We start from the raw sequence: 23,592 nt of genomic DNA, 5'->3' as shown, positions 1-23,592 counted from the left end.
CAGACAAACATTTCACGTTTGTTGGCTAGTGGATCATGATGCAACTTTCAGAAGCCAGTAGGAGCATCCTATAGTTTGCCTTTGATAGCCTAAAGAGCTGTTTGCACTGTGCTATCACCAAACAGATACAAGTGCCCTAGATGTGTGGCACCAAAGACATTTCTATGTACTGACACAATGGAGTAAATTGCTGTCACTGTCCAGACAAGCACACACCTGGTCAAAAAGCTCAAACAGCTTAGCACTGGGCTGGTGAATAGTGCAGATGATATTCCGTCCACCTTGAGCCAACGACTTCATTAAAGACACCACCTGGAAGCAGGAGGAGCTGTCCAAACCACTGGCATAGAAAAGTAAGTACAGTAGTTGGTTAAATATATATTTATTGGAAACAAAAATTTTATAAAATTATACCCCAAAATCTAGCACAGAGCTGTATGGATATTTTGAGATGCATTTAATACTGTTAATCACCACTCTTCCAACATCCAAAAAGAGCAATGGGAAATCAATGTTTAACTGATTTCAGCAGAGAAAATTTAAATTGGCATGAGTATTTTTGCCCTTGGTCACCCTGTTGTGTGTTTCTCATGAGGTTTGATTATGGAATACAAACATCTTACCTGGTGGGTTCATCAAAGAACATAACCGGGGGATTGTTCACTAATTCTAGAGCAATGGCCAGCCGTTTCCTCTGACCCCCAGAGAGACATCCCGTCCTGGTGTTAGCACAGGACAACAAGCCCAGAGCTGTGAGGATCTCCTTTACCTGAAATAATGGTACAATTCGTGAGGCATGGAATTCATATTACAAAACTACAGAATCACAAATGTAGAACTATTACAGAATTGTGGAGGCTGTCAATGTGGACCTACTTCTATACAGTTTGCAAAGTCTATACAAACTACTGAGATGGATGCAGCTGCACCAGCAAAGCAAGTTTAAGATCCACCAATTGAGGACATTTGGCTATTGCGGTTTGTCTTGGACCTATCCTCTACCTTGTGTCTCTCTGGTCGGATGAGATTTTGAGGATCGGACTGGAGTAACTTATGATCAGTGGCATTTTATCATTATCAATGTTAGACCTCTCCATTGATTATAGGCTCCTGAAAGTTTTCACTGTGAAATGCGTCAAACTACATGTGTAGCAGCTATATGTGATTGATGCTGTTGTATAATATTGTGATATTTACTGACACATTCTTATTTTTGCTACTCGTCGCTATAACTATATCAATATTCTTGCAATAAAAGCATTTTTTTTTAGCATAAATACATAAATATGTAATAATTGATGCCTTAAAAAACTTTTTATTTGTTTTATTTTATATCACATTGATGTTGTATTTGGAGTGTGGCATCATGTGTGGATATAGACCCAGAGAACGTCATTTTATCATTGTTGTTAATCAACTTTTTTACATTTCCATTTCCTGGCTGTCTTTAGCTTCAATACTTTTGAAAACACTGCCTTGGGACAAACCTGTATATTAGAAACTAGGAGTGTAGTCAAAATTTCTAATTGTGTTCCTGATTAGACTTTGGATCAACATAACAACAGGACCAGTTGCTTTTAGGTCTGAAATGGCAACCAACATATTGATAGGTAGGGTTGGTCCTTTACCATTTTGCCCATAGCACATATTCTGCTGTATATTCAGTATCTATTTCTCATTCCTCTCATTTGTTATCCTCACTGGGGCTGACTTGCTAAGGAAATTGTCAATCGCAATGTGATGGTTAACTTTTCATGGAAGACTTAATCATCTGCAAGGAAAACAGTTTTTGTTCTTAAATGGGACTGGAAGGTCAAAGTCAGCAAAGCTAAACTTTAGTAAGAGAATGGTAAATTAGTAAGAGAATAGTAAATATTCTTGTAGTAAATTAACCCAATGACCCCATCACATACTGTGGCTCCTTCCTCTGACCCCTATGCCTCCACAGAACACAGCAGTGATAAGAGGGTGGTAAACTGGAACCACATCACGGGGGAAGGGACACAGCTGAGAAGTGAGTATACAGTTCTTGTATGGTACTGTGATAGAATCTCCTAAATGCAGCCCCTGCTATTCATTCTTCTTTTCCATCTAACAAATATTGGGCATAGAGACTGTTGCAAGCTGTATATTGCTCCCCCCTATTTAGGGCATTCCTTGGTTAGCAGCTGTCAAAACTTAAAGAAAAACCCTACTCCAATGTGCAGAACTGCAGAATAGGTCAGTGTAGTAACTCTGCTGAAACAGGAATGTCAGTTCATAATGTGGTAATCTGTGCTGTTGCAAGCTGTCTATTGCTCCCTGTCTATTCAAAGCTATCCTTAGGTAGCAGCTGTGAAAACTCTGCTTAACGAACAACTTTACTCTAATGTAAAGAACTACAGAATACTTCTGCGTGGTAACTCTTCTGCAACATGAATATCAGCTCATACTGTAGTAATATCTGACAGCATCTATTACGGTCCACTTACCATTTCTCTTCGGCCTTCATCTTTCTCTTGGAGCTTCAGATGAGCAGAGACCTACAATTTAGAAGCGAGATTATTATTAATAATAAATATTATTGAGTAACAGCAAGAACCGAAACCACCAAACACTGTAGATATGCTCAGGTGCACTGTGCAAATCACTGCAGCAAGAAACCAGGGAAGACCTCACAGGATCCCAAGGAGTGTACTTCCTCTCTTTTGTGAGTTTTTACCCTTTTTTGACTTAAATAATTTTTTTGGTCTTTAATTCCCATTGGATGGACAGGAAATCTTCCCGGTAAGGACACAGCAGTTTAAATCCCTATAGGGATGCTAACCCTAACATTTCCCTATTCCAACCCCAAAACACTAAAAAGATTTGGCAAGAGATGGGCACAAATTCTGGATTTTTTCCTTTATTCTTTCTGTGAGAGGCAGAAAATAGATAGCAGTGGGCTTGTTTGAGAATTACTCTCCAGCATTAAAAAAAATGTGTTCCCAGGACTTCCAACAAAAGGCAATGTGTGGAGAGGTGCACCACAGAAATCCATGGAACAGATAGGCCATGCTCTTTATATAGATATTAGAGAAGTACTTTAATCTACCTCTAAGAACCCTTCAAGAACTTACCATCATGGCCTCCTGCACTGTAAGGTGGGGCAGTAGCATGTCATCCTGCATGATATAACAGGACACTTTACGGAATGTACGCAGATCCCGTGGCTGTCCATTAATTAGAACTTCCCCCTTCATTCCTGTTTCTCTGCAATAGGATGACAAAAATACATTATTATGGAAGTATATTCAAGCTTTCAGTTAGGATGTTCCACATTTAGGGTAAAGACCACAACATTGCAAGGTGTTTGGATGACACATAGCCCGGGATGGTTATAAATGTGTGCAGAAATCACAGAATTTTTTTCAACTGACCTGTATCCTGCCAGGATATTCATTAATGTTGACTTGCCCGCCCCCGAGGGACCCATTATGGCTGCCAGCTCTCCACAGTTGAATCTTCCTGAGATCCCCTTGAGCAAAGTTTTGTACCCTGTTATAAGAAAAAAAATGAATTTCAATTCTTGCAGTAAACAAACTAAGACTTGGGCGATTTCACTCATGAAATTGGTCTGTAGATACATAATGGACAACAAATAACTGTTGATAACTCCCTGTGATTGGTAAACATATTATTTCTATTTGTTAATAATGTAGAGGGAAAGCCGCAATATGGAAAAATAATAGATGTGCACACAGCAAAACAAAACATGGTGATTGCTCTAATAGCAGATATTAAGAGACAGGAAATTGTATTCTGTTATTATAGATGAGGAAATACAGTTTGGTGAATTGCAGCTCAGCTAGATTAGCTATTTAGATTTAAAGCAAATTTGTCTCTTACCATGGAAAATAAAAAGTCTACCTTTTGTCAACTGTGTATAAGGCCCCCTTGGTGACTTTCCTGGACAGAAATTCTGTTGCTCTCTGTCTCCTTGCTTTCTGCTTCCTGCATATTATCGGGTTTAGAATGCTTTTGAAGCATTGAATCTCATTATGAAGGTTCTATTATGTTTATGTATTTTTTGACAATAAAAAGGTTTTCTTTAAAGTGACATAAATGTTTTATATTCTGAACAGGCACCAAACAAGACACTTTGCGAAATGTTTGCAGGTCCTGCGGCTATCCATTGCTAAACTCTGTCCCAGGGGTTGAAGTCATGTGAGATGACCTTCACCTTGTAGTAATCACACCCGAGAGCATCTGGAGCCTCTTTTGGTGAAATTTTTGAGCTCTGAGTTCATAAATCTTTATTGCCTCCACCCAGAAGTACCTTATGAGGATAAGGGGACTTCCTTCTAGGAACACCTTCTCCTAAGGGTACATCAGACTAAATAGGAAGTGCAGGTTCAAAGTCCAAATAGGTGATGGTGAAGTACACCAAAACTTGATGAACAGACTCTTGGGCTACAAGTCGCTGGGTGGGTCCAAGCACCCAGAATTATTATACAAAACTTCTTCTGGAGCATAGCAGCCACAAAGTTTAAGATTCCCCATTTCAATAATGACTCTAGCTCAGGAACAGAATAAGTCATCAAGATTTGTGGAGGGGTGGTACCTTCTTGGCCTGGGGACTTGAGTGCCCAGTCCTAAAACTTGAGTGCCCAGTCCTAAAACAGACACAGAAGTCTTCCCACCACAACCACCCTTTTCCCAGCAAGGGAGGAAGAGGTAAAGGCACGCACTTCTAAGAAGGTAAAGCTATTTAGGCCCCTTTTAGAACAAGACTGATGAACCCACCTGGAGTTGGCCAGAGGACAAAGCAAACAGGAATTCTTGGAGCATACCCTCAACACAGGACTCCCTCAACACAAAACCATAACCTCAACACAGCACCATACCCTCAACACAGGACTCCCTCAATACAAAACCATAACCTCAACACAGGATCATGCATTCAACATAGCACAATTCCCTTTACACAAGACCATACCCTCAACACAGCACCATACCCTCAACTCAAGACCATACCCTCAACACAAGACAGACCATACCCTCAACACAAGACTATACCCTCAACACAGCACCATACCTTCAACACAGGACCATACCCTTAACACAAGACCATACCCTCAACACAAGACCATACCCTCAACACAGCACCATACCCTCAACACAGGACCATACCCTCAACTCAAGGCCATACCCTCAACTCAAGGCCATACCCTCAACTCAAGGCCATACCCTCAACATAGGACCATACCCTCAACACAGGACTATACCCTCAACTCAAGACCATACCCTCAATACAAGACCATACCCTCAACACAGGACCATACTCTCAACTCAAGACCATACCCTCAACATAGGACCATACCCTTAACACAAGACCATACCTTCAAAACAGGACTCCCTCAACACAAGATTATACCCTCAACACAAGACCATACCCTCAACACAGCACCATACCTTCAACATTGGACCATACCCTCAACACATGACAATACTCTCAACACAAGACTATACCCTCAACATTGGACCATACTCTCAACACTCACACCTCTCACACCTTAATTCACATGTCCCTATAGGTATGATGGAGAAATTAATCTTCAAATTTCACAACTGAGGAACTCAAATCCCAACACTTTATTTTCTGCAGCAAATCTTGACAGCCTCCCAGTCCTCTAATTACTTAGTAGATTTTTTTTTTTACAAATCCAACAAAAACAACTTTAGTGTCTTTTTCAATGTTTGAGAATGGATTACTTCACAGTAAAAGCACCTAGAGAGGTCATGGATAACCCACTTTAAAGCTCGTTTACTTTTTGCAAAGTTTAATGTTCAGTTTAGTTTGGTCAGAAGTAAACTATAAATCATATCTAAAGTTTCACTTATCCCATACTCCCAACATTATTTCTTGCATTGTGCAGCCTGGTTCAATATTGGCATATGAAGGACAGAGCTGGTGAGAATATGTAGGAGTTGCATCATCAGTTTCAACCAAATGGCTGAAAAGAAATCAACCTAAAGAAGGAGGAAATTGTTTCTTGCCTGAATGAGTGGTCTCCACTAGAGGAGGGGTCACTAGTGCATAGGGGTCCCACAACATACATGAATTGGCACATTATGGCGAAGCTCACCTGCCTACAACAAAACTTAGTTTTGCAGGAACCTGATGTATGTTGGGTGTTCTGACTGCAGTGGGAAAAACACAGCCATGCCCCTGATAAACCACCAAACCTTCCGCAATCCTAGACACTTAGGTGGACATTTAATAATTCTGTTGCACAGCAAAATAAAGCTGAGACAGATTACGAGACATTTACTACATTTATGGGATTTACTACAAGGTTTCAGCTTGAGTCATAAATTCTTTCCTAAGCTGTTAGATCGAAGCACTAAAACCTAAAATCAGGCTTGCAATAAAAGAGTCCAGCTCTTGGTAATTGTCAAAATAGTATAAAGCAAACCCAGTTCTGGGCAGTGGCATCAATTCTGCAGAAAATGGGCTGCATAAAGCAGTGCCACTCTCCTTATGCTATGCAGCGATATAACACAGAGAGGGTGTGAGGATGATAAGAATATGTGCATTATTTGACACCTCTGTTATCAGGTCAACATTTCCTATATAAATTATACAACTGTACTTTTAACCTTTCAATGGAAGGGCTGGAGCTTGATAGTTACTGCCTGGCGTCCATGCTATGTTCAATTATTGGCGACTCATGACACTCCTATTTTTGATTCACCATTAAATTTACAGATTGTTTACTATGCCTGAGATTAAGTTGTCACTGAGTAATTAGCATTTCAGGCTAGTGATTAGGTGCATAGTAAATTGGCTCCTGATCATGTGATCACTATAGTAATAAATAGTGCTCTCACTACAGCTGCTGCATTGGTTCTTGCATCATGGAAGTGAATGAGTCACTCACCGCTTGTTTGTTAGGCCCTGCCGGATTATAAATGACACCTAACTAAAAAAAAATGTAATAAATATAGATATATATATTTATGTGTGTACATTCTTCTTGAGGTCTATTTAATAAGCAGTATTCCCTGGTGTAGAATCAAACACTGCCATAGACACAATGTAAAGCTGTGCCTTTTAAACAATGAAAATACCTTAAAAATTTAATTATATAAATTTTAGTTAATGGGTTTAGATCTACTTAAGTGGAATATCAAATAGTAACTTAATCGGTTTTATATTACTTTCTGTAGGTTTGCTGCACGATAAGATTCAGACCAGGACAGGAAAAGGCAGCAGTACATGCAAATTAGTTGATAGTACTTTTTTAGTCTTTTTTAACTATAACTACATGGTATGGTGTCCAAGAAGCTGGCTGGTGGAAGGACAACATATCATAGAGATGATGGCATGGTGCAATCCATTCACTATCCAGTTTGTAGGAAGTCAATCCAGTGCGGGCATGTGGACAGTGACCTGGAGACCTGGTATTATTTGGCGTTGTGTATATAGGGGTGCAGGATCTGAACACCTGTCAGGTCTTCTTTAGAACCTCTTTAGGTGAAAATCTTATGCTTAGGGCATGCACCAGGTTTGGTCCCCACAACACCAGATGGGGTTAGAGTAAGCAGGATGCCATGATACTGGTGATCATTGGAAATGAAATGAATCAGCATGAGTGGAGGTCAATAAAAGTAAGTCCGACAAACCAGGGAGCAGGCAGGGGCATAGTCAGGATGATTGATGGTCAACAGCATGGGATCTAACAAACCAAGCGAAGTAGCAAGGAGAAGGCAGGAGCATAGTTGAGATGAACAGAGGTCAACAGCATGGGATCTATGAAATCTAGTGAAATACCAAGGAGATGGAAGCAGCATAGTCAGGATGAACGGAGGCCAACAGCTTAAGATCTATCAAACCAAGTGAAGTACCAAAGAGAAGGCAGAAGCATAGTCAGGATGACTGGAGATCAACAGCATGGGATCTATCAAACCTAATGAACAACCTAGGAGAAGGCAGGAGCATAGTCAGGATGAATGGAGGTCAACAACTTGAGATCTATTAATCCAAATGAAGTACCAAGGAGAAGACAGGAGCATGGAAGGGGTGAACAGAGGTCAACAACTTGAGATCTATCAAATCTAGTAAAATACCAAGGAGAAGGCAGAAGCATAGTCAGGATGACTGGAGATCAATAGCATGGGATCTATCAAACCTAATGAAGAACCAAGGAGAAGGCAGGAGCATAGTCAGGATAAATGGAGGTCAACAACTTGAGATCTATCAAACCAAGTGAAGTACCAAGGAGAAGGCAGTAGCACAGTCAATTCAAGCAAAGGTCAGTAGCAGGAGATTCATCAAAACAGGTGAAGTACCAAGGAACAGGCAGGAGTGTATTCAGGATAAGTGAAGATCAACATCTGAAGATATGGTAAACCAGTTCCATGGAGAGGGAAGAAGTTTAATTAGGACGAATGTGGGTCAGCAGTAGAAGTTCCATCAAACCAGGTGAAGTGCCATGGATCAGGCAGAAGCAAAATCAGGAAAAGTGTGGGTCAGTAGCAGGAGATTTGTCAAACCAGATGAAGTACTGTAGAGCAGACAAGAAGATAGTCAGGATGAGAGAAGGTCACCAGTAGGTAGTAGGAGATCCATCAAACCAGGCAAATACCAGGGCAGGAGGATGATCAGGATGAGCGGGGGTCCGGTCAAGAAGCCATTGAGCTGGGTCAAAGGACAAAAGCATGGAAGCTGGTATATGGAGCACTGCAATCATCCATTAAGAGGGAAATGTTTGATAATGGTTTAAATGGTTCCCCATTACCACACCCATGGGGTCACCTGCACCACTGTCCGCCAGCATTTCTGGGTCTTGGCCATTACTGAAGGCAGCAGTTTGCAAACCTTGCCAATCCAATATTGCTATGACCAAGCACAGAGTAGGCCAATCCATGACCAAGGTATATGATGGCACTGCAATCTGGCACAGATGTGCATGGCTGTAAAAAACATTATCCTGCCAGATACAATACATCAAACTTCCCTATATCAGATACGAATTTAGAATTTTTGCTTTTCTTCCACTTTAAGGCTTAATGGCTCTTTAATCGCTGACTGGCGGCTCTGCTCTTCAACACAAACACTTTCCTAGGGAGAATTTGTTCTTAATCCTTTGCCTGACCTCAAATTACAACAAGATACATTCACTTCTCTCTTCTTCACAAATCGCATTTTGAATTTTGAGCTGAAGACGACGGGGAAGCAGAGACAGACGCTACCTCAGATTGATTCAATTAAACACATTTCCATTGATAACAATAACGTGTCTGTCCATTGGCGGGTGATATACTGGACCCATTGTGCACGGAACAGAAGAAGCTATGTATTTGTATCCTTACACAGCCCTATGTGTGTTGTCATAGACATGATGCCCAGAGCCTACCGCTGCATAGAAATCATAAAACTAATAGAATGAATGAATGATAGGTTAATTGGACAATTTCTTCCTCTACAGGAATCAACATTTCTATTCATGGCTTGTGGGAATGTCACATATGTCACAACGTCTCTGGATAACATTCCCATAATTCTGTCTCCATTGGCCAATTCATTAATTTAGGAAAAGGTTGGAACCGCTGTCAGGTTTTTATTGCTGTCTGCAACCCTGATGGGAAGATTCACCCTCTTTATTTCTCGCATTGTCAATTGGAGAAAAAGAATAAAGGGGAAATCTACCCAATGGGACCACAAAAGTCTAAGGGGTCCATTTGTAAAGCAGTGGGTCTGACATCATGACAATCATGCCTATATTTTGCTCCCCTGTTTCCTTTCTTCCTCTCATCAACATGCAAACGAAATATTTCAATATATTTACAGCAGGCGCAATAATGCACACATTATGAATGGACCCTATAGCATGATAGATTGTGTAAAACTTAATAAAGACCTTTTATTATTGTAAAGTCAGGATTTGAAAACTGAGGGTAATTTAATAAATGCAGTGTTCACTTTTAAAATATTTTTTTTGCAAAAGTGAAAATTGCTCTAAACACAGCAATTCACTTATGTGCTTGGAAATCTATTTCATACCTCCCATCTGTCTCCTTGTAGAGGGACTGTCTCTCTTCATAGCTCCCAATTGTCTCTGATTTGGGGAAAATCCCTTTTGCAGTCCCTCTATCCCTCTGGCCTCTTCGATTGGGCCCGATTTATTAAAACTCTCCCAGGCTGGAGAGAATACACTTTCATCAATGAAGCAGGGTGATCCAGAAAACCTGGAATAGATCAGGTCTAGGATTTAAAACATTTGCTAGCAAATAACTAGAAAAAGTCCATTGCAGGTTTGCTGGATCACCCAGCTTCACTGATGAAAGTGTATTCTTTCCAGTGTTGGAGAGCATTAATAAATTAGGCCCATTGTCTCTCTTACTGGGTGGATATACACAGCTCTATAGAAATTGTATTATTAAACTATGACAAATAGTTATTTTGCACTAAACCTTCACCCACCCTCTAAATGATTCCATTTGTTTTTATGAACACTCAATATAAAGAAATGTAATTATGAAAAAAACATTTATGGGTTTACGCAAACAATTTTATGGTCTGCAAAATGTCAGGGTGGAAGTGTTATTTTCCTTTATGCTTTGTGCTAAAAAGTCTTCCATTCTCCAAAAGTAAGGAATATGGCTATTGTGTTATTCTCCTTGCATTTGATTATCCTTTGCAAAGTAAATGTTACTTTGTTTCACTTTATTTGCTAACATAAGTAAAAACTGACTTTGCCCAGTGATGATTCACTTTAAAAGGGAACATATTCTAATAGTAAATCAGGATCCCTGTCTTGTCCTACATTTGGAAGCCCCCAGCGCAGCGATGGAGTTAATATGAATGTGTTCCCATCCCATTCTCCGTCTAAGATAATTCATTTTACTCCTTTGATGTATATATTCTTCAGTTCAATATTACAACGTTTATTGAGCCTAATTAAACACAGACAGAAACACAATTAACTATCTTTGCAATAAAAGTCTCCAACCTGAACGTATTTCAACATGATAGGGCAAACGTTGAATTTATTGACATAGAAGATCAAAGCGTGGCCGGGTCACTCTCCGCCATTAAGGCCTCATTCTGTATTTTCCATTATGCATTTATAGGAATCAATATTAACATGCACTGCGCCGCTGTTATTGTCAAGCTTGCCCCTTATCGATCCACCAGCTGCTATGTAGGTCACTGAACTTGGCCTGTTTGTCCATTACATAGCCGGTTCACCTCGGTCCAAAGTCAGAAGATACGTCGGGCTAAAAGCAGAGTCTGTAAAGTTTAAGAGACAAAAGTCTGATTCCCAAAGATCAGAATCTGATTGGAATGGAAGGATAAAAGGAATCAGATCAATAGACATATGATGGGGAGTTTCTTGTGGGTCCAGAGGGCGTCTGAATGTTGGCTATATGGATAAAGTAAAGGAAAACTTTTAAAGTCTTTCTATAGGCAATGTTGTGTCTCTATTGAGGGAATCAGTATCTTTATATGTCCTGGTGTGAAAAAAATGATGGGAATATTCCAATTTTTATTAAAAGAGGAGATTAGAGATTTCCCACATGCTCATCTGACACATGTCTAAAGCAGGTTTACCCCACCCTTTAAATATGGGGAACCCGGGAAATAACTTTCAGGTCCTCAGGGAATAACTTCTATAATTACTATATCCACAGCTCGCAGTACGTTAGTATGGGGGTCAGTGGGAAGAATGTCTCCCTACATTGCTGGCTATTGGTAAGAATATCACTTGAAACCAAAAAGAGGATTAGTATCAGTTAAACTGACTTGGGATGCACAAATTGCTCCAGGGAACTCTCTGGGGTAACCCCAGAAAGAAACGCTGGTTTAAAACTTTGTACACATTCCAGATAATTGTTACTCAAGATAAATGTTTAAAATCATCTTGGGCAACAATCTAATGTACAATGGTCACATGATGTTATTTTCCAAAACCTGATCCAGGCTGGAAACCACTACTGTAAGTTGTTATTGGGGAGGATGCAGTGGGGTGCCTCTTGCTCATCCTCCCCATTCCTCAATCCATTATACTGAACAGCATTAGGTATATGACGATAGATCATTCTGTTATCACTGCAAATGATCAAGGAGGTAGTTTCCAGCAAAACAACTCCGACATCTATATGGAATGTAAGTCAAAAGATTTCTTTGCATGTTATACTGTGCCTTAAGGACAGAAAAAAAAATATTATATATATATATATATATATATATATATATATATAAAATGATTAATATTAATTTTTAAACAGTATTATATAGCATATATATAGCACAGCGGTCGCCAACTGGTGGTTGTTGAAAATTTTGGGGGTGCGCGGCTCTGGCCGGCACACTTCCGAGTGGGGTCAGGAGAAGTGGGACGCAGCGGCCAAAGCCACGGACCATGTCCCTTGTACAGTTCCCTGGTTCAGGGAAGGGTGCGGGCTGTGTCCCTGGACATACCCCACCCACTCTCCCATTGCAGGCTTCGATCAGTGATGGAAGAGTTAGCGAGGTTATGTCATAATGACGTCACTCTGGGGGAGGTTTGTCCTCCTTTGAGTGACATCTGTCTCCCCGCACATGCGCGGTCAGTAGCCGGTGATTTTAGTGGTCTGCTGAACCGAAAAGGTTGGCGACCACTGGTAAAGCACCAACATCAACAGATACAATCAATGACACAGGAGGATATAGATCAATATATATAAAAACACAACCCCAAAATGATTGAAGTGTGCAGGGTGTGTGCTGTCTCCTCTTTCCCCTTTTTCATTTGCCTGCAATTCCTAGCTGTCATTCTGGCAGTAGAGCAGCTTGCTTTGCAGCCCTTCCTTTTAAATAAACCTCAGGGTGAAACATTTGGTAAAAAAAAGTCCAAAACTAAGTTTAGACAGGGATTTTTTTCAAGTGGTACCACAGTGGTTCACCACTGTCATCCAGTTCTCAACATGTGAGAACGTCTTTGTTATTACCAAAATTAATTAAATGGGGTTAAATCATGAAATCCCTTCTGTTTATTTTGTTTTGTTTTGTTTTTTTTGCCTGGCTTATAGTTGCAATGCGTTTGTTGCGATGCTTAATGCAGCGTCCTAATGTGCTCTATCGTTCCAACTGCTTCCTTTTACTTCTCCACAATATAAACATATATTTATATATATATATATATATATATATATATATATTGTATATATGTCAAATTTAGATGTCTGCACACATAATTTATAGAAATGGTTGTTCGGTCCATTAATATATCATGATCTGTTTTGGTGGAAAAAGATGTAGACACAAGAAAAGAGGAATGTACCAGGAGAGAAATAAGGGATTGTGGGTAGAAAAAAAGCCCCGAGGCCGATTCACTGCAGACTGTCACACTTTTTAATGAGTTCAGATTTTTTTTATACTGTTAGAATTGAGACAGAATGATACTTTATAACAAAAATAGAAACAAAAATTAAAGCAATTTTTTTTTTCTTATAGGATGAAAACATTGGAACAATGCCTCTTTACATAATCAGCAAAGCAGAATATCAGATATACCCCTCTGCCTTAACCCCCTGCTGCCCTCCACTGCGGGAACACTCATCAAAGGCCCTGCTTTCTGAGGATTAAGTAACTAATTTTGAGAAAATTGTATTCACCATTGAACCTTCTGGTCTTGTTGAACCTAGCTTCTTAAAGCTCTCCAAGACTGGAGAAGATAGATTTTCATGGAAGAACCTGGGTGATCCAGCAAACGTGCAAAGCATCTGGTCCAGGATTGAAAACCAGATGCCAGATTTTTTTATCACTCAAGTTCTCTTATGATAGTTTATCTTCTCCAGTCTTGCAGAGCTTTATTAAATCAGGCTTATCGCATCACTATAAATTTTGTTTAAACTATATTCCAGCCTTTTTGGCCTGATTTGTAAAAGCTCTCAAAGACTGAAAGAGACAGGTTATCATGGGTGAACCTGGGTGACCCAGCAAACCTGGATGGATTTGGTCCAAGTTTGAAATGTTGCCACCCAATAGTAAATTGTTTTTTTATAAGTCCATTCTAGGTTTTCTGGATCTCCCGGGTTCTCCGATGATAGTCATTTTTTTCCAGTCTTTGATAGCTTTCAGAAATCAGGCCCAATGTATACAGAACTATATTTATACTGCATATTAGCTTTCACGATTAGCAACATTTTAAATTGGACAGCTGAGATCACATGATATGTGGTTAACTAAGGAAAGGCAACTGCTTTGGTTTTGTCAGTGCTCAGATTCATACAATATATTGGTGGTGCATGCTCTATAAAAAAAGAATATTATAGATGAGTTGGAAGTACAACAAATAAACTTAGTATGGACAGAAAACAACTTTATATACTCAAGTATAAACCAAAATGATTTGTCTTCTAGGAGCCATTAGTAAAAGAATCTTCAGGTGACACCAGTAGATGGCATTGTGTCCTCATGTAAAGTGTGTAACAAACTTTTGCCACCAGAGACACACTTAGGATAAGGACACAGCACCTACTGGTGGCCAACAACAATTCTACACAAAAGATCAAACTCAAAAGGACACATTTCTTTAGCAATTAATAAGGAAAAAAAGATATACAGACTACTAAGCCTGTGTTCATTTTTTTCCTTTTCCTTTTTCTAATAGATGTTTTTAAAAAAAACACATGAATATATTTATTCACAATTGTATTTTTTATATTTATAATTATTTTAATATGTTATTTATGTTTATTGGCATTTCTATTGATTACATTTTTTTTTAATGTTAGCAGTGACAACCACATTTGTGCCAGGAATATACTGGAGCAGCGGTCGCCAACTGGTGGTCCATGGTTCTAGCCGGTGTGCCCCCCCAGCGGAGTCCTTCTGCTGACCCCACTGGGGGGGCACACCAGCCAGAGCAGTGGACCATGCCTCCCATACAGATCGCAGGCTCAGGGCTATGGGTGGGTTGTGTGTCGCCCACTCTCCCATTGCAGGTCTGAGCCTACAATCCAAGTTTCCGATCTCTGAGAGTGGGCGGGTTCTGGCATTATGACGTCACTTTGGGGGAAGATTCTTCCCATTTGAGTGACACGCAGCTCCTCGCACATGCGCGGTAAGGAGTCCATAAATTTAGTGATCAATAGGTCCCAAAAGGTTGGCGACCACTGTACTAGAGTCAAAGCATGTTACTTGCATTCTAAAGATAACCCCCTCATTTGTACTTGGATTGGTTTATATTTGAGTATATAGATTTTTATAGCATCAAAAAGCATGTTTTGTTTTCTAGCTGAGATCAGTCTGAAAAAACTGTAGTTACTATAACAAGAGAGAAACAGAAAACGGTGTTAATTTTAGTCGACAGACTGTTAAATAGCCGCCTAGTTCCCTTAAATATTGCGTATCATAAATGATCACAAACTAATTTATTGTTTTTCACCTTTTTCAGTATTTGCTAGTCTCTTACAGCTTCTTTTTCACCCACTTACTGTCCACCTGCACTGCATAATGTGTTAAAACTGGCTAACCTCAAAAGCCCAAATGACGGGGTGACAACCGGGAGACGGCATAGCACCCTATGATAGACGCCCCCATGGACCTTCATAGCCGCATTACCTGCTATTGTTTTGGCTGCAGATTTAAAATGACTTTATATATATATTGGGCTTTATATATACAGTATACGTATATATATATACACTTATATATATAAAGTGCAATCTACTTTTTCCTCCAGTTCATGCTGCGATTGAGAGTTTATTACTCAACAGCCGCACATGGATATGTGTGTGAATCAGCAGCTCAGCACTTAGCCCGTCCCTGGACATAATCCCAAAATGTTCTTGATTATGAAACACAAAATAAAGCCAGCTCACAGCAGAGGAATGATTGGAAGCAGAAAGAACTTGGCATTCCTGTTTTAAGTTAAAAATGGTGAAATTCACCGGGGAATCTTTAAAGTAGGCCAATGGTAGCAGATTCACTCAAGAAGATGTTTAATATTTCATACCAACATTGGTTTACATTGAAATTAATCACAGCAGCAAGTCAGAACTCTGAGCAAAGCAAAATCTTCTGCTTAGAATGAATGTGTTTTGTACATATGGACTTCCTATATATTGTGTTTTATGTTAAAAATTTAAAAATTTGGACCAGGCAGGACCTTTATTGCAGATGGGAAATGGAAAAATCCCTTCTGCCATAAAACATAAGTATTTTATGAGTGATGTATTTTTTTTCATTTGTTCTTTTTTAAAATTATTCTTACTAGTAGTTTTCACTATTTCTAGTTGAACACCAGGGGGCAGCAAAGCAAACACAGCTTCCTGCCTATGAGAAGACTCCATATCCCATGATTCCTTGCATTGTGTATCATGGATGGGGGTGACACATTTGTAGTCTCCGTTCTCTACAGCACAATGGGGGGGCTACAAATGAAGAAATTGTGAACTGAGCATGAAATGTAGCCACAGACATTAGGATATGCAGTTTTCAGATACAGGTAATTAATAGGGGCTAAATTAACATTTAACATGAATGTAATATTAAGACATAAAACAAATGTGGATTTTGTTTTTGCTTAACACCACTTTATTATGAACATTTTATTAATAAAAAAAATAAAATAACTAAAATAAAAATTGTTAATTGTTAATAAATAACAAGGAAAGAGCAGAGCTATGGAAGGGGAAGGTACCCAGTAGGCCCTCCAGCTACAGGCTGCCTGCAGAAAACTACAAGGGGGCGGTAACAAGACCAATCTTTCTGCACAGTGAGGGAGGGCAGCACTGAGTGGTCTTTATTACAGGAAGCTCCTGCATGGAGTAAAGTGCAGGAATTATTTCATGCAGGATCACTACACAGAACCTAATGAAATATACAAAGGACACCAGGATCCCTGTAAGTATATACCTGCCTTCTATGTTCAACAACATTTATTATTAATGATTTGATAGCCTTTTCAGGGTGAATTCTCTAGTAGGGACAACAGTGTACTATGTCTGTTCTATGTGCTTCCATTTCCAGTCTCCATTATAAGCCCATGTGACTGGGTGACAACTCAGGAGAAAAACTAAGACACAGGGACAGAGTGTTGTCACCCTGTAACAGGAAGTACCTGAACAAGGATCCTCATGGCAGGATTACTTGGTGATATAGTAATAAAAGCTGCAGACTTAAAAGTAGGTGAAGAACATTACAAAGGCGACCAGAGAAGCAGCAATAAACGCTGCAGTACCCGGTTGACCGATTGAATGGAAGCAGCATCTGCTGGAAATTTGAATCGCAGCGGTTGGAGTTATTACCTGGAGAGTTGTGTAAGGAGAAGTTCACCAGGCTCAGACCTGTAAAACATTCTGCATCACACAGCACCCTCGTGACACCTAATTGCTCTTTTAAAGCTCTCCAAAATAGCAGCGCAGGAATGAAAAGAAAACCGGTCATTCTAGTTTGCAGAACAGATGGTGGCACAGCCTATTATGTCCTTATTACAAAAGCATCTGGAAACAATTCAGCGTTAACCCTTTGAAGAAGATCGGGCGGAATCTTGGTGGAGATAAAAGTCGTGGAGCTGTAAAAGAGAAATTGCAGGTTCTCTAGCAAATACTGCAGCTGTGCTACAACCTGAACGTTCAATCTATGTAACGTAAAGCTAAAAAAATAAAATAATGTAATCATTTATTAATGGTAAAAATACAAGCTTTGGTACAATCCTTGCCTCCAATCCAGAGCTGTCGCCTATCTTTTGCCACTAGATGTCCCCATTTTCCAGGTTGAATGGTGGGAAATGTCATTTGATCCATTTTCTGGCTTTCGTGCACCTGATGAAGGGTGGGGTGTTTATCAAGCATTATATGAACATAATATGACTATTCCATAACAAATAAAAGGGCGCATATAGGGATCAGGAGCAATGAGGGCCCTCACAGGACAAAAAGATTTTTTTTATATGTAATGAATAATTCTACCTCCTAGATTGTAAGCTCTTCAGGGCATGGTCCTTTTCTCCTCCTGTGTCACTATCTGTATGTGTCTGTCATTTGCAACCTCTATTTATTGTACAGCGCTGCGTAATATGTTGGCGCTATATAAATCCTCTTTATTAAAAATAATAATACCATAAGGGAGGCTGCATTTCTAGGAGGGGGGGTATCTGACCAGTAGGGAATAGACCCCACAGACTTTCATTGTGGCTGCCGATCCCAACTTTTTAAAAGTGCTTGAAAATATTCCATTGATCCATTGTGGCCCTTGGCATTCTCTACTTTCAAAGTGGCCAATGGTATCTGGCAATCGCTTTTAGAAAGGTGGGGGGAACAAAAAAAAAAAATCAGAAGCCTGATTTGGGTAAAATGAATGATATTTTAATAAATGAGCTCTGCATTGAAAGTTCTAACTCGTCCACATTTGTTTTCTTGTAAAAGAAAATTTCCCTTCACTGATATGAAGTCAGCCATAAAAATGAGGTTCTGCCAGGAGGAAAACACCAAAGCCAAGGTGTGACATGCTGAGCATTCCGAGACCTCAGGGGTAACAAGTCAATATTTGAGTTACTGTCGCCTTTCTATCAGCTGGAACTACTACACCCATTCTCTTTTATAGACCATTCTCTGTAAATCCTACTGATTGTTGTGCATGGAAGTCCCAGCAGATCAGCAGTTCCTGAAATACTCAGAGCAGCCCGCCTGGCACCAACAAGCATGGCATACTCATGTCACTCAAAGTCACTTAAATCACTTTTCTTCCCCATTCTGATGCTCAGTTTGAACTAAATGCTGCTATATGATTGGCGATTTGGGTTAACAAGAAATTGAGCAGTCGAAGCAAATATTTTCTATTGATATATATATCACACACACATATATATAATTACACAGTATTTATATAGCACCAACATATTACACAGCGCTGTACAAATTCCATAGTCATGTGACTAGCTGTCCCTCGGAGGAGCTCACAATCTAATGTCCCTACCATAGTCATATGTCATTATTACAGTCTAAGCTCAATTTGGGGGGGAAGGCAATTAATCTAACTGCTTGTTTTTGCAATGTGGGAGGAAACCCACACAAACTCCATGCAGATAGTGTTCTGGTCAAGATTCAAACCTGGGAGCCAGCGCTGCAAAGGCCACCGTGCTGCTAAATATACAGAATATATTAATAAATAGTATTTATATAGCACCAACATATTACGCAGCGCTGTACATTAAAAGGGGGTTGAAAAAAACAGACAGTGACACAGGAGGAGATTTTTATCTAATTGTAAATCATATTGTTTTTTTTCTTTTAGCATTAATATTATTATTAATAATAATAATAATAAACAGTATTTATGTAGCGCCAACATATTAAACAGTGCTGTACATTAAATAGGGGTTGCAAAAGACAGACAGATACAGACAGTGACACAGGAGGAGATTTTTATCTAATTGTAAATCATATTGTTTTTTTTCTTTTAGCATTAATATTATTATTAATAATAATAATAATAAACAGTATTTATGTAGCGCCAACATATTAAACAGTGCTGTACATTAAATAGGGGTTGCAAAAGACAGACAGATACAGACAGTGACACAGGAGGAGGAGAGGAAAGTTCAAATATATCAATATATTATTTATCTTTTTATCTGTTTGTAATTCATATTGGTTTTTTCCTTCTTCTTGCATCATTATTATTATTATTAATAATATTATTATTATTGATAAACAGGATTTATATAGCACCAAAATATTATGCAGGGCTGTACAATAAATAAGGGTTTCAAAGACGGATACAGACTTTGACACAGGAGGAGGAGAGGACCCTGCCCCAAAGAGCTTACAATCTAGGAGTTTTTTTTGGTTGAATGTATAACATTTTGAACCATCAGATCCTTATGTTCCCATGAAGGATAGCATAAGTGGATATTTATATATGCGGTGTATAAGGATCTGATGGTTCAAATGTTATACATTCAGTGAAATAACCTCCTAGATTGTAAGCTCTTAGGGGCAGGGTCCTCTCCTCCTCCTGTGTCAATGTCTGTATCTGTCATTGAAACCCTTATTTATTGTACGGCGCTGCGTAATATGTTGGTGCTATATAAATCCTGTTTAATAATAATGATGCAAAATGAAAAAAAGAATATGATTTACAGATAGATAAAAAGATAAATGATATATAGATATATATGAACTTTATTTCCTCTCCTCCTCCTGTGTCACGGTCGGTATTTTTCAATCTATATTTAATGTACAGCACTGCATAATATGTTGGTGCTATATAAATCCTGTTTATTAATATTAATAATAATAATATTATTAATGCAAAAAGAAAAAAACAATATGATTTACAGATAGATAAAAAGATAAATTAAAGATGGATACAGACAGTGACACGGAAGGAGGAGAGGACCCTGCCCCAAAGAGCTTATAATCTAGGAGGTTATTTGGTTGAATGTATAACATGTGGAACCATCAGATCCATATACAGCGCACACATATATAGATAGATATATGCCAATAATGAAGTGAATGTCCCCCGGCAGTTTCGCACAATGCCATCAATGTATAATCACACAGAGCTCTGAACGCTGCACAATGAGCGCTCCGCTCCCTCAATCCTCTTGGTAACAAGGCAGACGGCAGCCAATCAGAGAGCTCCCTCTCATCCAGCATCCTCATCCAAGGTTACTGCCGTGCAATGACCGCCAGTAACCGCGGAGATAATTCACACTTTACCTGCACTGCATTGCACCTTCCAGCTGGGCCATCTCTGTGTCTTCTGGGGATTAGCCAGCAATGTAGGCCACGTCTGAATTCCGAAGATGCATAATGTCATCAGATTCATCTGCTAGATCGCATTAATTAATGACTAGTGAGGCTGCAGGCTGACCAGGAGCGAAGGGGTTAATGCAGTAATCTTGCAATCCCATGCTCTGCGAGTGCAAAACACATTTCCTGAGTCCAATTAATTAGCAGGCGCAGAAAATTCAGAAAATAAAAAGATTTCATTGCGGTAATAAAGCGATCTTCAAGCAATGCATGGGACAGGTTATCAGCGATGGACGCCACAAATACTTTTTTTATTTGCATAATTACGTCAATATTTTTTGCTGTTTCCAATTATTCTATCTATTCTGTTTTCTTTTTTTTTTTTCAAATTAGTTTTTCTGATTTCTAAAATATTTGCAGCCAAATTGTCTTACCAGCTCTTTTCACGAATCAAAAATGAAATGTAAGAATATTCACATAAAAATAAAACACATACGGCAGTACGGTGGCTCAGTGGTTAGCACTCTGGCCTTTGCAGCGCTAGGGCCCAGGTTCAAATCTTGGCCAGGACACTATCTGCATGGAGTTTGTATGTTGTCCCCATGTGTCATTACAAAAACATGCAGTTAGGGTAATTGTCTTCCCCAAAAAATTGACCTTAACCTGTATTATAGATATATAAATATGGTAGGGACAGCTAGTGACCAGATTATAGACTTTGTACAGCCCTATGCAATATGTTGGTGCTATAAAAATACTGTGTAATTAAATTCTCTCTTCCTTTGTCTATGGCCCTGATTTATGAAAGCCCTCCAATGCTGGTGACGATACACTTTCACCAGTGAAGCTGGGTGATCCAGCAAACCTGTAATAGATCTGCTCCACGATTTAAAACATTTGCTAGCAAATGGCTTTGAAGAAATCCATTCCAGGTTTGCTGGATCACCCATGTTCACTGATGAAAGTGTATCGTCTCCAACCTTGGAGGGCTTTAATAAATCAGGCCCTATGATGGTGTTCATACCCAACAATTTATAAAAAAAATGGGGCCTATTTTTTAATCTTTTGCACAAGATTCACACAACATTCCCCCACCTCTTAGATTGTAAGCTCTCCTGTGTCACTGTCTGTACCTGTCTGTCATTCACAAACTCTATTTATTGTACAGCGCTATAAATCCTGTTTAAAAATATTAATAATAACATTCACACAGGATTCACATTTTTCTAATTTGAATCTTGGATGCAAAATGTGTATTGGTGTAAATCTTGGGGGAAAACATTGATAAATAGATCCTAATGCTAAAAATGTGAAATGCAAAAGACAGCACTAGAGGCTGCAGGACTGAAATAGCAGTAGAGGACTGCGGATTCTATTGACGGTAACTACCCTGATTTTTTTTTTTGGATCTGACAGGGTCTCTTTATGGGTTAGAATGCGGTTGATGACCAACTGGGCTGCAGATTCCGAAATCTGATGTACCAATCCACCTATGCTATCCTTCATGGGAAAATATGTGAACGTTCGGTTACACATGAAACATACCTACCTGTAAAAGCTTCCTTTGTGTAGACATCCAAATGCCCATTGGAGCCGCCATCTTGGATGTGAGAACAGCCGCCCCAGCAGCAAACTAAAGGCTGTCACTCAAGTGAGACTATAAAGTATTTCCCATTGTTTCCCCCATAAGCAGCTACATACAAGTCTATGTGCAGGGCCAGAGGATGGGCAAAGGAGCTGGATCAGCACGGAGAGTAATTAAAGACTTTTATAACAGGAGATGGCTAAGACCTGCAAGGATGGAGAAGGTTTGGAAATTCCCATTTTCTAGCAATTTCCAAAGCACGTAGCAAAAAAATGAAAATATATCAAAAAAAAGGAAGAAAAACAATAGGTGACGGAATGTTATCATTTGCAACTTGGTGACAGGGTCTCTTTAAGCCCTTAAAACTCTTAAAATTTGAGCTCTTAAAAATCAAATAAGCTACACAAAGACATAACACGCTCATTCCATTCTGTACACCCCACCTAAAAATAGGCCATGGGGTAATTGTTCTCACCCCCTTACATTTTAATTACCCAAGACTATGGGAAAGTAACATTTGTCCTGGATATGCATTGTAGCTGATGCAGTGGATTTTCTCTTTGTTATATTATAAGAAGATCCTCCAGAGATAAGAGAAGCCGCTGAAGGTTCAGCTAATTGTTAGACTGGATGTTTGGAGCACCCTAGGGGTCACCGGCACCGGATATACTGCTGTGTGGGCTATTAATTGAATAAAAGTCTTTATCAGTTATTCTCGCACATTAAATGATACCGCTAATATGCTGAGAAATATTATACTTACATATGAATACTGAGATATAGGATGTAGCAGGGTGTATTTGATGGGAGGTAATCCTATAACAGCTCTGTAAATCAGAAGTATGAGGATTAGAAGGTTTTATAGCCTGGTAACACTGCTGGGTACACCTGAGGGGGTCATGTCTGATAACCTTGTGTGATCCCATTCAGCTTCCAGGCAACAAGTGAAACCAGTGGCTTGCTAATATTTGCCGGGAACCCATTCCTTTATCATAAGGCCTTCTAGAAAAATATTCAAAATGATAAGTTTGCCAAAGAAGGGCCAAGCAACAGGTCCATTGAAAAGGAATGCCCAATGGTTTTAATGAGTTTAAATATGAGAATTGGTGGTCACATGACACGGGGTACAGAGTGCTCCACTTTCTGGACTGCAACGTAGATAATTCTGTGCTGTGCGCCACCAAAAAATTACACACAGCCTATCTTGTCCAGCAATGTCACTTGCAGGAGCCCCAGCTTTCCTTTAGCTGTGCAGCCTGATGTATTTTAACAGCATCCCCATCTCAAACTCT

At 39.4% G+C, this 23,592-nt stretch overlaps 1 protein-coding gene across 1 annotated transcript in view; it reads right to left on the bottom strand.

The window, feature by feature from the left end:
* Positions 1-23,592, bottom strand: part of ABCG1 (ATP binding cassette subfamily G member 1) — a 52,802-nt gene that overhangs the window by 14,525 nt on the left and 14,685 nt on the right. The window contains exons 3-7 of the mRNA XM_072398327.1: positions 3,399-3,516; positions 3,099-3,231; positions 2,472-2,522; positions 624-769; positions 217-340 (exon numbers count right to left, since the gene is read on the bottom strand). Coding sequence (XP_072254428.1) covers positions 217-340; positions 624-769; positions 2,472-2,522; positions 3,099-3,231; positions 3,399-3,516 — 572 coding nt within the window. The remainder of the gene's footprint in view (positions 1-216; positions 341-623; positions 770-2,471; positions 2,523-3,098; positions 3,232-3,398; positions 3,517-23,592) is intronic.

Source organism: Pyxicephalus adspersus, chromosome 1 (assembly GCF_032062135.1).
Source record: "Pyxicephalus adspersus chromosome 1, UCB_Pads_2.0, whole genome shotgun sequence".
NCBI lineage: Eukaryota > Metazoa > Chordata > Amphibia > Anura > Pyxicephalidae > Pyxicephalus > Pyxicephalus adspersus.
Note: the sequence above shows the minus strand (reverse complement) of the source record. Positions and strands in the feature narration are given on the sequence as shown.